Source organism: Papio anubis, chromosome 16 (genome assembly GCF_008728515.1).
Source record: "Papio anubis isolate 15944 chromosome 16, Panubis1.0, whole genome shotgun sequence".
Taxonomy (NCBI): domain Eukaryota; kingdom Metazoa; phylum Chordata; class Mammalia; order Primates; family Cercopithecidae; genus Papio; species Papio anubis.
Genome location: NC_044991.1, coordinates 69,968,355 through 69,984,190, shown reverse-complemented (window position 1 = coordinate 69,984,190; position 15,836 = coordinate 69,968,355). Strand labels below are relative to the sequence as shown.

The following is a 15,836-nucleotide window of genomic DNA, read 5'->3' as shown; positions in this document are numbered from 1 at the left end:
AGTTCACAATGTCTGTGAGATTAAAAAAAAGCAATTGCTCAGGAAAATTCTACCTGTTGTTCACACAGAAGCCAGACAGGAATTGTTCCCAGGAGTCCCTGTAAAGAAAACACTGTATGATGCAATGAACAGTTTTCCCCACCACAGTCTTACTGAGGTCACACAAGTGAGTTTCACAGGCCTGTTTCTTATGACGGCTGTGAGAAAGCAGTCTGGGGAGGAGAAGGCGGAGAGAGGGATGAAGTGGACAAGAAGATATGGCAGAATCCGCTGCTGTCTGCCAATCTGTCTCCATCCTGGGGCACTTGAAACGTATCTGGGAAGTGAATAGATTCAATAACGATTTTTCCAAGGAAATTTCCCTAAATATTGTCTCTCTCATCTACATTTCAGAAAATATGGGGAGGTACACAGTTTATGTTGTGCTCTCTGACAAATACCTATGTGGCTAGGTAAGTCCAGGCTTATGTGCAGTAGGGTAATTGGAAGTAGATTGTATTAGTCAGGGTTCTCCAGGGAAGCTCTGTGTGTGTGTGTGTGTGTGTGTGTGTGTATAATTTTATATATTTTCATATGTAATAGTATGTTATATATTATATAACATGATTATATATAATTATGTTATCCTATATTATATATAATAATATATAACATAATATATAATATATAAAATATATAATTGTATGTAATGAATATATTTATAGATTTAAAAAATATATATGTAAAAATATATATTTATGTATAATCTTTATATAGCACTTATTAAAGAAAATATTTATACATTTTATAAAATATAAAATATATTATAAAATATATTAAGGAAAATATTTATATAAGTATATATTAATATATATTTGTGTATATATAGTATTTTTAAATGAGTGTTTCCTTATAGATGGAAACAATTCCATCCATAGTAAGTCTTTTCCTTCCATATATAATAAGTCCTTCCTATGTGGAAGGAAAGGACTTAGTACAAGGAATTGACTCATGTGACTGTGGAAAGTGAGAAGTCTCATGATCTCCCATCTGCGAGCTGGAGATCCAGGAATGGCAGTGGTGCAATTCCAGTCCAAGTTCAGGAGAAGACCATTATTCCAACTCAGGCAACCAGGGAGGAAGCAAAAGGGGCAAACTCTTCTTCCCCTGCTTTTCTGTTCTATTCTTCCAGAGGTTGGATGGTGTCCATCCATGCTGGGGAGGGCCATGTACTTTACTGAGTCCACTGATTCAAATGCTCATCTCATCCAGACACCCTCACAGACACACCCAGACATAATGTTTAATTTGGGTACTCTGTTAGAGTCAAGTTGACTCATAAAATTAACCATTGCATAGGTTAACATCTTTCTACAAAAAGAAGGCATCTATCAAGACACCTGCCACCCCAGGGATGATCGCAGCCACCATCCAAGACAGGCCAAGGCAGTGGCCAGTTTCTCATGAGATGTTTCTTCAGATGTGTCCCAGTGCTGGAGGACTGGCTGGCACTCTTGCCATTGTTCTGCCTCCTATAATAAGGCTGGGGTGACTTAGCCTGAGAATTTCCAAAGCAAATGAAACAGGCACACCATGGCCAAAAGAGTCTCTAGAAGACAGCTACAGCAGGTCTACTGTTTAGCAATGCTACTTCCTGCTGTAGCTTCTGAGATATGCTGAGGAGTTTCGCTAAGTTACTGAAAGTGGTAACTTTTCAAATCAGCCAGTTGTAATTTAGGGAAATGAAGATGTTGTTTCCAGGATGGCAGGTATGGCAGTGGCCCTTCTTTCTGACAATGATTAGAAAGCAGTCAGTGGACTCATAGTTTGAGATAAATCCCTGTTGCCTGTGTCATGGAATGCTGGCCTTCCTTTCTGTAGAGTGGGACTTTATAGCTTGCTTTTCTTTACGTGGTTTTGGATCAGAAATTAACACGTTAAAAGGAGGACCAGCCAATGCCTTTGTTTTGCACCCCTCTGGAAGCTTTATATGTCTTTGGAAGACCCCATCTGTTGGTGCTGGCTTTTGTGGAATTATAGTTCAAGTTCTACATGAGAATCAATAGACAGGACCGATGCAGAAATGCAAACACGTGAGCCTAGAACAATGGTAGTGAATCAGGGAAAAGGATGATAGAAGGATAGTAAAAAATTATAAGCAAGTTTTTCTTGTCCTAGGATCATGTCTCCTTGAGGTGAAGTGTATGATGACATGGTCTGTGGTGGAAGGGGCTCAGTCATAACTTGCTTATTCCTTATGTGATACATTGGCCTGAGGAATCTGGACGTGTAACTTTGCAAGCAGTTTTTCAAGCAAGGAGATGGTGTGCATTCTAAGGGGAATAGCCACTAAGCAAAGTAGTCTACAGTTTTGTGGAGTCCTTTAAAAAATGAAATTCAGGGTACAACTAGGTGGGACTATACCAACATAATTATAAGTGTAGCACAGTGGAAATGTAAATGGGTACCTCTTTTCTGCAAGATAATTAGGCAGTTGATATCTAAAGCCTTAAATGTGCGTATTTTTCCAAAGAGTAAATTTACTTATGGAAATTTACCTAAGGAAATATCCAGAGATGGGGACACAAATGTATCTGCAAGTGTGTTCAATAGGACAAAAGGCTAGAAAGAACCTACATTTTCAGCAAAAGAGATTAAGTAAATAAGGGAATGGTATCATTAAATATCAGATTATACAGGTATATTTAATAACATTTTCATAACAGGTAAGTGAAAAGGATGAGTTATAGAGTCACATAATATTAATATATTAAGCTTTATGAAAAATAAATACACATATACATGCTCATATACATAATGTATATAAATATATATAATCTGTATATACTTACGTATATACATACACACTCCTATAACTGCATGAAACACATATTAAGACACTTAATTGATTGTAATAATAGATTATGATGCTTTTTATTTTCAGCGCCATTCTTTTCCGTTTTATCCAAATAATCTAAAATGCATACACTAAACCAACATAAACAAAATGCTACTAAAAAAAAGAAAGGTGGTCACTTTTTCCCAGTTACAGAATATTCCTAGTAAGAAGCCATGTACCCTAGAACATAAAGTATAATAAAAAAATAAAAATAAAAAATATAAAAAAAGAAGCCTTTGCTGGATTTGGCATAGCTAATTCCAACAGTGAGGACACAGGTTTTTCCCACACCCCCATCATCACCATCATCACCATCAGACACTACTCATCCAGAAGGATGTTTAGAGACAGGAGTGTGTCCTCCTGCCTTTATCAAGGAGCATGGTGGATGGGGCTCCTTCTTTGAATTCCTCAGGGACTCCAGAGCAGAGTCTGTCAGCCCTACCATGGAGCTGACTTTCAGGCTTCCCTACAAAGGATTCGCTCCACGAGTTGTTTATATGACAAATAACATTGAAAGACTCTCAGAAATGAAGCCATGTGTCCAAACGCCCTGTGCAGATCTCTGTAGGGACAGTGTATGTTTTCAGGCAAGTTGCATGCACTGGGCTAGGAGCAGATCTGAATCTGGCAGGAGAAGGTTCTTGCCTGCGCTCTGAGCCTGTAGGCTCATAGCAGCAGCCGCACCAGGGTTGATGAGCTGAGGAGGCTCCTCAGTCTTTACTGCAGCTGGTTCGCCCAGTAAACTTGTTTCCTCATTCCTGCAGGGCTGCTGCTGGCCTCTGAGGCTGTGAGTGTTTGGGAGACCAGCTCCTCCTCCAACCTGCCTGCCTCTGAACCTTCTGTGTGGGATTTCTGTTGACAATCTAGTGGTCGCGCTGCAACTAAGCATTGATGATAATGTAATGATACTATGCATAACAGCTGATGTTTATTAAGTGCTTACACATTGGATGTATTTAATTCTCATAATCAGTCTTTCAGGTAGGTGTGATTGTATTCCCATTTATAGATGAGGAGACTGAGCCTTAGATGGGTAGATGATATCCTCGGAATTACACAGGCAGTGAGCAGCAACAGCATGATGTGAACGAACATAGATCCTTTTTTTTAGTCCTGGGCTCATTCTTCCTTGCCTACCTCATGGCCCTGTTACCTTGGGTTACACTCCAGCCTTTCCTTCTGTACAGGAAGCTTTCTATTTAAAAACAGATTTCTTTATTTAGCATATATTTACACACCTACGCTGAACTAGATACTTAAGTATGTTTTAATTTCTCAAATCTACATGAGATCAATGAAATAAAAATGCCCTTGGAATTATTTTTGAATTGCCTCCCCACCCCCCGGTTGCCTTCTTAATTCTCTTATCCCCTTCTTAGCCACATTCTTTAAATGTGATGTCTACACGTGAATGAGGCTTTCTTCAGTGCCCACCTCTTCCAAGGAGTGGCCCTTGTAAATGTCCCCAGTGCTTTCCTCATTGCTATAGCCAAGGGGTGCGTCTCAGGCCTTATACTTTTCAGATTTGATGATGCTGACTGCTCTCTCCACAAAAATCTTACTGCCCACTTGAAACCGTCTATCAATAACTATGAAGGGCCTAAGATTTTACCTTATTTGGAGGCTCCCAAGGTAAACTGCCACAGTTGCATAGATGCTGACAGAAGACATGAGACTTCTGGGTCAGAGACAAAGAACTTTATTATTCACTACACAGCAAGCAGCAAAAGTTTGATGTTCTCATTAGTTTCCTTTGTCCCCCACCAAGCCCTGTGGGACTGACGCCAGGTCCCTCCTGACTCTTTGCAGGAGTTCTAAACCCAGAAATCAACCCAAAATGAGCAGTCAGCCATGTACATAGTGTTTCAGCACAGCTAATCAAAAATGATTTATGTCTACTTCTATTTCTTCTGACTTTTAATAAAGAATAATCAAAAGCTATTCTTTAGAGGCTGCCAAAAAGGTACAAATGTGATCTTAAGAGAATCAGTGGGCTAGATTTTAGCAAGTTTCCAAATGTCATGCTGTCGCAGCAGTGTGACTAGAAGTGAAAAGAATATTCATTACAAGTGAATTGTGGGAATTTCACCTAAATATTTTCTGGCCAGGAAATTCCTGGAGCAATTGGAACAAATTTCAGCTGGAAATGCTGGGCCTAATTTTATTTTATTTTTATATTTTTATCTTTATCTTATTTTTTTTATTTGGATGCCAGAAGTTCAAACCAGCACATAGAAGGCTTCCAGAATCCTGCATTAGAATATCTCCTGTAAACCAGGCATAGTATCTGTTGTGCAAAATCAGAAATCATTTCCTTTTATTAAAGACACTACTGTTTCCACTTCTGCCAGTTACAAGTCAATTTCAAGGCTTCCTGCTCTTTCTGAAATAATGACAGCCATTTTTGTAGTCTTGTCTTACCTCTTTGTGAAGGAAATAATGTCATGACAGCAAAGGAGAGTGGATGGGGAATTGCAAAATGGCAAGGCCATTACAGAAACCTTGATAGATAATCAGGTGGTAGGGAAATAGCACTCTCCGTGGCATCAGGTGCAACTCTTGACTTCCTCTCTAGGTGGTTCCTGAAAATAGAGGGGTCTTGCCTTGCCTGGGGGTGGAAGGATGCGCTTGTGCTAGGGACAGAACATTAAAGTGTAGCTATTACAGCCCCTGTTCTTCCAAGGAGTGTGTGCTCTCAAACCAAGCTGACTTATCCACACAAAACAAAGTAAGCCAAGGGAAGTTGGGATTTGAGTTGTTTTTAAAGAGCAAGGCAAGCAGATGACAAAGGGGAAAGAAAAAGAGAGATTTCAAAGGCAACTGTTGCCATGATCAGAGAAACATGAACGTAAAATGGGATTAAGCAGAACCACCGATTAGGCTGTAAAATGACTTTGTTCAATTTAGAACATGTATCCCTCCTGTATGGATGAATTGGGAAAAAAAAAGGGGTTCACCTTCTGGGCAGATGCACCTCCATGGATATGTAGCTTGATATGCAGATAGAACCCTTGGGCAAGGCACAAAGGTGACCTCCCTCCAAAGGGGCCCAGTAAGGACTCGTGGCTGTCAGCACTCCTGGCTCTGCCAGTGGAGTATAGGTTGGATTTGGGGGCCACACCTCTCGCCTCTTAGCTGGGCACCATTGATGCAGTGACCAGTTGCTCATCCTCGGGGCATGGTCTTAGATTTAAGGAATTTTTCCATTCATGTGTTATGTGATATTGTTTGGCCCCTTTAAGGGACTTAAGAGGACATTCGCTTTTAAGTCCTTGAGACCCAGGGCAAAGTCAGCAGAATTAGCATCACCAGGGAACCAATTAGAAATGCTAATTATCCAGCCTCACCCCAGACCTCCTAAATTACCCTCTAGGTGATTCTGATGCACATTAAAATTTAGGAACTACTGTTCTAGACTGAAAGAGTGGGGATAAGGAAACCTCACCCCAACCTAATAGTATACCATGTATGCCATAACTTAATAACATGTAGAATCTGATAGCCAAGAATGTAGGAAGATACTGTGTTCCTTCTTACATATATATTTCTGACTTAAGGTCTTCCAAGATTTCCAGAAAGCTAGGCATCTGGGCTTCTATCACAGAATTTCCCAAACTGTTTTCTATGAAGCAGTCATTTTCGGCAAGATAGCATTAGATATTCTTTGAACAAACAAAGTAAGTTTCTGGAACACTGCACTCTCTACCCTACTTTCACAGAGTTGCTAAGTGTAACTGTGTACTGTTAAGTACTAGATGGCAGATGGGTGATGTGATTAATGTCTCAGTGTCTGGTATCAGATCACCTGGGTCCAATCCTAACTCAGCCCCTCAGCAAAGTGATACTAGGTTTTGTTCCTCCTAGTAAAGTTCATGGACCAGCAGCATCCGCAAGACCTGAAGCATTCTAGTCCCCATTATAGGCCTTCTGAATCAAGATGTGCATTTTTAACAAGATCCCCAGGTGGTTTGTATGTTGTAGTTTGAGAAGTACTACTAAAAGCCTTATTGCTTGACCACTCTCTACCTCAGTTTCCTTATTCGTTAAATAGGAATTACTAGTAGGACTTATCTCACACTTTATCAGACATCAGAATCCCCAGGAAGGTTTGTTAAAACAAAAATGTTCTGTCCACATTCCCAAAGTTCCTGATTCATTAGGTCTAGGAATGTATTAGATGGGGCTAGATATTTCAGTTTTTTTTGTTGTTTTGTTTTGTTGTGTTTTTTGAGATGGAGTTTCTTTCTTATTGCCCAGGCTGGAATGCAGTGGCATGATCTTGGCTCACCACAACCTCTGCCTCCCAGGTTGAAGTGATCCTCCTGCCTCAGCCTCCTGTGTAGCTGGGATTACAGGCATGCACCACCATGCCTGGCTAATTTTGTATTTTTAGTAGAGATGGGATTTCTCCATGTTGGTCAGGCTGGTCTTGAACTCCTGACCTCAGGAGATCCACCTGCCTCGGCCTCCCAAAGTGCTGGGATTACAGGTGTGAGCCACCACGTCTGGCCTGAGAATTCACATTTTAACAATTTCCCAGGGGATGTTAGTGCAGCCCATCTTGAGAACCACAGCTCTAGATTTTTCTAAGAGCATTTCTGTCTCCATGCCAGACCTGTTTTCCTCCATGAAGTATACTATTTCATTATTTCATTGCTAGACTTAGTGTTTATGTTTTACTCTTTCTACTGTTTTTATGATCTTAATCCAGCCTATAAATTCCTCTAGGCAGAAATTATACCTCCCATAGTCTCTCATTTTCTGTTTTGTAAAATAATGAGTACATTTTCAGCATGATTAATAATAGAATGGGGAAGGGGGAAAAACCTCAGACTGTCAACCCCAGTAAACAACATCTCCAAATGGATATCAGCCCTGGAATTATCTTACAAATTTACATTTATAACAAGTTCCCAGATGAGGCCGATGCCGTGGATTCAGGGACCACTCTGTGAGAAGAACTTTGATAGGGACTTTAAGATGGTCAAGTGAACAGTCTATCATGTAAGCCATTAACACTGTGGCTGGCACAAAGTCAGCCTTCAAAACTGTTAATGTGACTTTTACTTGATAAACACTCAGATAAATCCTGTTTAGTTGAACAAAACGTTGATCAGACTCAGCTATGGAGTGCTTTATTCATGTGAGATGGAGTGACATTTCATAGGAAGCAGTGCTTAATTACAGCTGTGCTCACACCTGGTGTTGCCAGTGTTCTACTGAGGTCAGTTCTCAGCCCCATGTGTAAAAAAAAAAAAAAAAAAGCAGATTTAGAAACAGACTGCCAGAAAATCTCAAGACAGTAGCTCATTCGATTTCAGGAAACCCAATGTATAATTTACTGTAGGAGAAGACAGAGACAGGAAAGTGCCAAGTGGAATGCATGCTTTCAGTGTCCTGGACAGATCCCCTTTGCAAGCAAGTGCCCTCAACCCTAGAGCAGTGGATATGTCGGCTGTTAAAGCCTCACAGCTTCCTTTTCCCAGAGAGCTGCCCTCGGTCAAACAAGAAGTTTCCTCTTCTCTCTGCCTCCTCCTCTCTCTGCCTCGCGATCCCTGACTCTGAACTACTGATGGACACAGTAGTTCAACCACAAGGTACTATTAACTCTGGGATATACTTCATGCTCCATGGCTCCTTATGAAACCAGGCTGGAGCTTGAGTCCAGATGTGATCCCATCCTTGCTTAGCCCCTTTTCTCACTCTGTCCTTTACATCCTTTCTCCTGAAAGCACTCCATGTGTCAAAGTCTGCTTCCAGTGACCCCAGTGAGAGACACCACCTATTGGGGCCCACTGGGACATCGGTCTAGTTGACTCATGGAATCAGAAGGTCAGACGATGATTCCACTTTAGAACAACACACATATTGACTTGAAAATCTTGCCACAGAAGGAAAAGAAGCATGTCCTGAAATTTCAGTGGAAGGATATACTTACGTCTGAAAAACTACTGCAGGAATCAGAAGAAATTTCCAACAAGCTAAGCGGTAGATAAGGGCCTGATTTGATGGAATTTCTCCTGGGCTTCTGTGGGCACTCATCCTTGCTATGCTTCCTTGTGGCATTTCCCAGGACTCTGGGCTTTCCTTCAGTGTCCTGCTCCCTCTTCCTGACACCCTAACATTTTCATCTCTGTGCATTTTTATGCTACCTCGTGTCTGGGTTGGAGTCTTTACTCTCCCACCCTGGCCCTGGGTTATGGTGTTCTTCAGGCTCTTGGCACTCCTTCCCTGCTCCACTTCTCCCTATAACCTCTCAAACCTGCTCTGTTGCAGGTGGACCTGGATTTCTGAGCCCTTGTATATTTAACAAAACTTCCTCTTGTTTTTTTCCTTTGCGTTTTTCTCTTCTGCCTGTGTCTGGAGCTGAAATGGCAGGTGGGACCTGTGCTTCTAACACATTCATTCTGCATAAATCCCTTCTCCATGTTGCCGTAGCATTCCGACATCTGAGCCTTTCGCCATTTGATCATCTACTCCCTGGTCTTCTAGGATCACCCTGATTTCTGTTCCTGGGTTCCTGCCAGTCTTCTTTGACTCGCATCTGCCTGCCCTTCCCTGCCTTGTCTTGAACAGTCACATTCATAGGCCCTTCTCATCTGGGCTCACCTCTCTGAACTTGACCTTTGTTTCTTCTTGCCCGTGGTGCATCCAGCGCTATTTCCTAGCATGACTCTAGGCCCTCCTGCTCGTCCCTGTCCTGCTGTTGCCTGCTCCCAATATGACAAGTGTGATTATCAAAAGGCCTATTTTCCAGACATTTTATAAGACAACCTGCAATTTCCTATCTTTCAGTAGGATAAAGCCTGTTGGTTCAGGAGCTAACAGAAAAATGTGAATCGTTCAGATGGACACCCTTAATCTTCCCTGGCCCTGCTAGAATCTGACATCATTAAGAAGAAAAGTAAATAATCCTGGAGGTGACATGAAAATAAAATTTCAATTAAATGTGAAAAATGAATGTTTTGCATGTAACCAGTCTTTTTCTCTTTATGTAAGTTTCTTATTGCTCCTGTAACAAATTCCACAAGTGTAATAGCTTATAACAAAACAAATTTATTTATTTATAGTTGTGGAGGTAAGTCAGAAGTGGATTTCACTGGGCTAACATGGGGGTGTTGGCAGGCTTTTGGCAGGCTGCATTCTTATTAGAGCATCTAGTGGAGAATCCATTCCCTTACCTTCCCCTGTATCTAGAGGCTGCCTGCATTCCTTGGCTCCCGGCCCCTTCCTCCATCTTCAAGCCAGTGATGGCATCACTCTGACCTCTCCTGTCCCACAGCTTCTTCTCTGCCTCTGGTTCTCCTGCCTCCCTCTTTCGAATATAGGGACTCTTTTGATGACATTGGGCTCAGATGGCTAATCCAAAATGACCTCCCCATCTCAGGCTCCTTGACCTATTCACATCTTCACAGTCCCTTTTGCCATATAAAGTCACATATTCCCAGGTTCTGGGGACTAGGATATTGGCATCTTTGGGGGGCTGTCAGCCTGTCTACCACACTTTTTATGGCTAATTTCACAGCCCTGCTAACACTAGAGCTCTGCAAACAGTAGAATACAGCTTCATATGCTGTTTTGCATGCCTTCTCGTTTATTCCTCACAATAACTGTATATAGTGGGCACCATTTTCAAATCTTTTGTGTAGATGAGGAAACTGAAGCTCAGAGAAATGAAATCACCCACCGAAGGTCGCACAAACTAAGCATTTGCCGTGATTAGTTTTATTAGCAGTCCCTATCCTGTCTTTCTCTAGCTCCATCCCTGTTTTCTTACAGGCATCTAGATAACAGGAATCTCCTGGGAGCTCACCTGTGACCATTGGTGGGCCAGTCACATCCAGGAGAGGTCACCTTGGATTTGGAAACAATTGCATATGAGGAGTTTTATACCAGATGGGCTTGTATTTTTGTACATTATTTTCTTCTGCTGGATTTCTATATATTTCTTTATTCTTAATATTTTTATAAACGATTATTTTTGTTTTTGTAAATTTTATCAAATAGATGGTGGGCCATTCAGTCTGAAAAGTCAGGTCTTAGTTTAGTCCAGGAAAGTGACCTCCTGTATCTTGGGATAGGATTTCATTCCATTCATTTCACTCTCTTCTGTGGAAGCTCCAGTTACTTACAGGGTAGTTAGTTGTCTGTTGTTCATTTTCTTGATCAGTTTGCCTCTCACTGATTTCCTTTATCTTTGCTTTCTTTGCCATCTGGGTTATTTTTCCAGGCCTGTCCTCCAGGTCGCTGGTTTTCTGCAATGTTGATCCTGTTCTTAACTTCTAATGCCATGTTGAGATCTGCAAATGGCATTGTTTGTTTTCCTCAATTACTCCCCTGGCTCCCCGAGTTGTATCTTCTTTCTTAGTACCTATCCTTGTCACCTCATCTCTTAGCTCATGTTCTGTGGAGACCATGTGTTGATATCATTCTCAGTCTCTCTTTTTAATCTCCCATATTTCTTGGCTGTTCAGAAGATGGACGTCCAAGGCAAAGTTCTGTGTTTCATGAGCTTGGGTTGGGCATGTGCATTTTGCTTATTTCTCTCCACCCCTTATGCAACATTACTACATCCCCCGCCCTTTTTTATTGTTCTTAGCTAATAAATTGGTGGCAAATAGGTGGATCCTGGTGTCATACCTGCTGCTCATACTCTCCCACTCTGAGAAATGAAGGTGCTTGAAGAGGTGAGTGATGGGGCAGTGGTTAGTCCACACTGGAGTAACATGCATGGCGTTGTAAAAGTAGGATTTGAAGCCAGATGCCAGCTCTCCAGCTTCCAAGCTGTGCAGCCTTGGGGAGGCAATTTCACTTCCCTGAGCTTCAGTTTCCTCCTATATATAAGAGCGATAAGAAGTGCACCTACCTTATTTTTCATGGGGGAATAAATGAGAAAGCATATAAAACACTTAGCAAATAAATAGTGTTTAGCTGTTGTTAGCTTAATAAAGAAAAAACGAAAATGTTTATAATGTTGTAAATAACTCAGGTTAGAAAATATTGACCCAAAGCCTCACCACTCACTCATCCTTGTCCACCATGGTGGCCCCGAAGTGCGTTGCTCAGCAGTGGGGAAGATGGGCTCCTTTTGATGACCCCCCTTCTTCCAAGGCCCTTCTTTTCATTTAGTGACCTCTTTTCCAAACCAGGATACATTCCTGGTGTTTGCCAGAATTTTTCCTACTTCCTCCCTGCACTACTTTGGGAGGGGACATTACATGTGGTGTCTCATACGTTCTCATAGTGGGGTCCAAGTTGTGCCAGCTCCTGCAAAGATGCCTCAAGGCATGAGGTAGCTGATTGGCAGTTTCAGCCCTGGTGACTTTTCTCCCCTTCCATTACCTTGTACTGGTTTTTATTCGGGCAGGCAAATAGAAACTTTCCAGTTCAGAGAAGTGAAATTGCCTGCTCAAGTCTGCACAGCTTGGAAGCTACAGAGCTGGCACTTGGCTTCAGATTCTCCTCTTACAGCCCCATGCTTGTTGCTCTGATGTGTACTAACTATTCCAAATGTCGGTTAGTTTCTGGCATGGGAGGCAGTTATGGTTACCTCTCATTCTGCCATGGCTTTTGAACAATACCATTCATTTTTTTTATGTACAAGTGTAAAGGAAATACATGTTTGAGACAAAGTCTGAAGAATGTCGAAAAGTAAAAAGCAGCAGCAAAATATTACCTACAATTTCCCTGTCTAATCTGTAGCGAGTCTCTTCTAGCTGCCCTTTGATGGGGGCCTGGGTTACCCTGGGTTTCTGGCCTTCATGATCACTGCCTCCCCCTGGTATTGGTCTCCCCTCATTTGCTGCCATAGAGCTGAGCAGCGTGGCTGTACCTGCACCTGTGCCCTCCTCCTGACAGGTCACTGTAGAGGGTGAGGGAAGATGACATAGATGAAAGTAGGATGTGCACATGGGGAAACTGTTTACTTTGTGCAGGAAACTATGAAGATCGCATCTTGGGAGACTGGGAGACTCAGGGCATGAGAATCATGAGTCATAAGGTTTCCCTAAGTCCAGATAATTAAAGTAGTCAATTTCACTTTTTGGGGAAAAACATTTTTAAATTAAAGCAGGTGCTGAGAATACGGTCTTAGTAAAAAGAGTGCTTGACTTGAAGTTGGAAAACCTGGATAAGGGGCTCATGTACTCTACGCATTTAGCTAAACTGTTGGACATTGGGATTTTTCTTCTGAGAAGAACAGCAGTTGTACAAACCCCAAACAAGGCTGTGAAGATACAATGAAGATTTATACAAAAATACCCAGCCCAGGGGCTGGCACATACTAGAAAAACATCCAGTTAATAACGTTAATAAACATCCACTCAAACTGCATTGACATGCATGTGCGTTACCAGTTCTCGTAACTTGCAGCTGTGAAACAGGTTTGTTCAAACTCAGGATATCCCTCCTGAAACTCAGGATGCTGAAGACAAAAGCCCATGTGTGTTCACCTTGATTCTGGAAATGTCTACCAACTTGGGAGGCTTTCAGACAAGCTTCTAAAGATGAGCAGAGGAAAGTCCTTCAAAAATGAGCAACACTTGTAAGCAAACGTGTGGGGAAAGTTTGTATCATACCTAAGGGCAGGATAAGCTTCTAGAGATGGTGTGACAGTGGTGAGAACTGACTAGCGATGGCTGTGAGCTGAACGTGGGTTTTTATGGAACGGGGTGTCCTCAGGGAGACTGGACCCTCCAGGCAGAGGAAAGAGCAGGTGCCGAGGAAGACGGGTGTTGGAAAGCTACCGTCCCCTCCCTACCTGTGGTGATAGCCTAGGGCAGGTGGGGCTCAGAGCCTGTGGGGTGGGGTAGCAGGGCACCAGCCATAGGGCCTGGGAGCCGGGCTCTTTTTCTTCCATGTGAGCTGGGTTTTCACTAAGTCTGCTGAAGTTTGTCTGAGAGAATGCTATGGGTTCTGCTTCAGGGAAAAAGGAAAAGAGGAAGGAAAGTGAAGGGGCTGCATGCCAGTCCCCAATGCAGGCTGAGCCAGGGTGTTTAGAAGGAGCCTTTTTCCTCTGTTCTTACCACCAGGCCTCTGTCCTCGAATCAGCTCACTAGCAAAGTTCATTATTGAATCAGACCATTAGCACAAACCAGCCATGAAAACTCCCACCTTTTTTTTAAAAAAAAAAAAAAAAAAAGAGGCAGGGCCTTGCTCTGTTACCCAGGTTGGAGTGTAGTGGCTTCATCATGGCTCACTGCAATCTTGGGTTTGTGGGCTCAGGAGATCCTCCCTCCTCACCCTCCAGAGTATCTGGGACTGAAGGTGAGTGCCACCATGCCTGGCTATTTTTTAAAATTTCTCGTAGATTCAGGGTCTTGCTTGCTGCCCAGGCTGGTCTCACACCCTGGCCTCAAATGATCCTCTTGCCTCAGCCCTTGCAAAGCACTGGGATTACGGGCATGAGCCACTGTGCCTGGCTGGAAATCCCTTCTTACAGTTGACAGTCCTGAGCCCCTGGGGTGTGAGGATGGGTGGACATCCGTGCTGGGAGTCGCCTGGAAGTCTAAGATGCTATGATTCTTCCTCTCCCTCTCTTCCTCTGTTCTACAGCAATGGAATGGCAGGGACACGGCCCTGATGGTCACCCGCGTGGTCAACCACAGGCGCTTCTCAGCCACGGTCAGTGTGGCAGACACTGCCCAGCGGAGCGTCAGCAAGTACCGCTGTGTGATCCGCTCTGACGGTGGTTCTGGTGTGTCCAACTACGCGGAGCTGATTGTGAAAGGTGAGTGCCTCCAGCCTACGCCTCTACTGCCATGGAAGGCCGGCACTAATGGGCCTTAAAGCCCCTTTTCTCATCTGCTGTTCCTCCCCCACATTCAGTAAAAGAGGAGATTAATTTCTAGTCACTCTGGCCTCCCTCCCCAACACAAACTCCCCAAACAGGAGAAATTGTAAAATCATGCAACATTGCATTGCTATTCCAAGTTGAGTTTCATATACAGGAGCCATACGTGAAAGACTGTGGAATATATAACACAGAAGGCATCTTCAAATTTGGCTTTATTTTGTATTTAAAGTTAGAATAAACAAATGTCCTTGTATTTGGGTGGCACGCTATGGCAGTGTTCTCGTACTATTGTTTCTGAGGAATTTTTTAAAAAATGAGAACTCAGTACAATGACAATATTTTGGAAGGACTTTTGAAATAAATAATTCCTCACCCCACTGGCCTTGATTCAATTCTTTTCAATTTTCTTGTTCTTATTCACCTTGAGATATTGTTTACATGCTTTCCATTAAAATATGCACATTGTTTTCTGCTTCTCTCAAAAAGCTGGATATCCCATTTCTTTCTGAAACTTTGTCATCTTTGTTGTGATGCTTAATGATCGTATGCTATCTCATCAAATGAATTATCCTATTTTGTTAAAACCCCCCATTTGCAGTCATTTGGATAATTCCAGGTGTTTTGTTTTTTCTTTCCTTTGTGTATGTAACAATTAGCACCTTCATGGAGTTCTTCTGGAGAGAACATTTTATTCCATTGAACCAGATTATTTCCTTAGGATAAATTCCCTGGGGGTAGAGTTGGGAGGCCAAGAATATGATTTATGGATTTTTCTTTGTGTTGCAATATTGCTTTTGCAAAAAAATGGTTTGACAGTTTACACTGGCAACAGCAGCATGTGGATGTACTCGTTTTACCAATGTTATGTTCACCAATTAAAATTTTAATATAGCATAATTTAGTGAATGAAATAATGAAGCTGTTCTTATTATGCTAGCTGTAGAATGAGACCTGGTGTGTTTGAAGGGAAAAAACAAAAAACAAACATAAAAAACCACTGATCGAGCCTTTGAGGGCTCCTGAATTAGTTTCCTTTGTCAAAGTATGGGTGTGGAAACTTTGACCTCATTTTGCTGATCCAGTGTGACTGGTAGCCTTGGGCTGACCAGACTGGGGGTTGCAGACTGGGATTTTCTATCCTGGCTGTCTTGACTTTATACA

General features: G+C 42.3%; 1 protein-coding gene across 14 annotated transcripts in view; it reads left to right on the top strand.

The window, feature by feature from the left end:
- Nucleotides 1-15,836, top strand: part of PTPRT (protein tyrosine phosphatase receptor type T) — a 1,118,479-nt gene that overhangs the window by 423,129 nt on the left and 679,514 nt on the right. For all 14 annotated transcript variants that reach the window (XM_017944806.3, XM_017944803.3, XM_017944801.3 and 11 more), the window contains exon 6: nucleotides 14,435-14,609. In XM_017944806.3, the coding sequence (XP_017800295.2) occupies nucleotides 14,435-14,609 (175 nt within the window). The remainder of the gene's footprint in view (nucleotides 1-14,434; nucleotides 14,610-15,836) is intronic.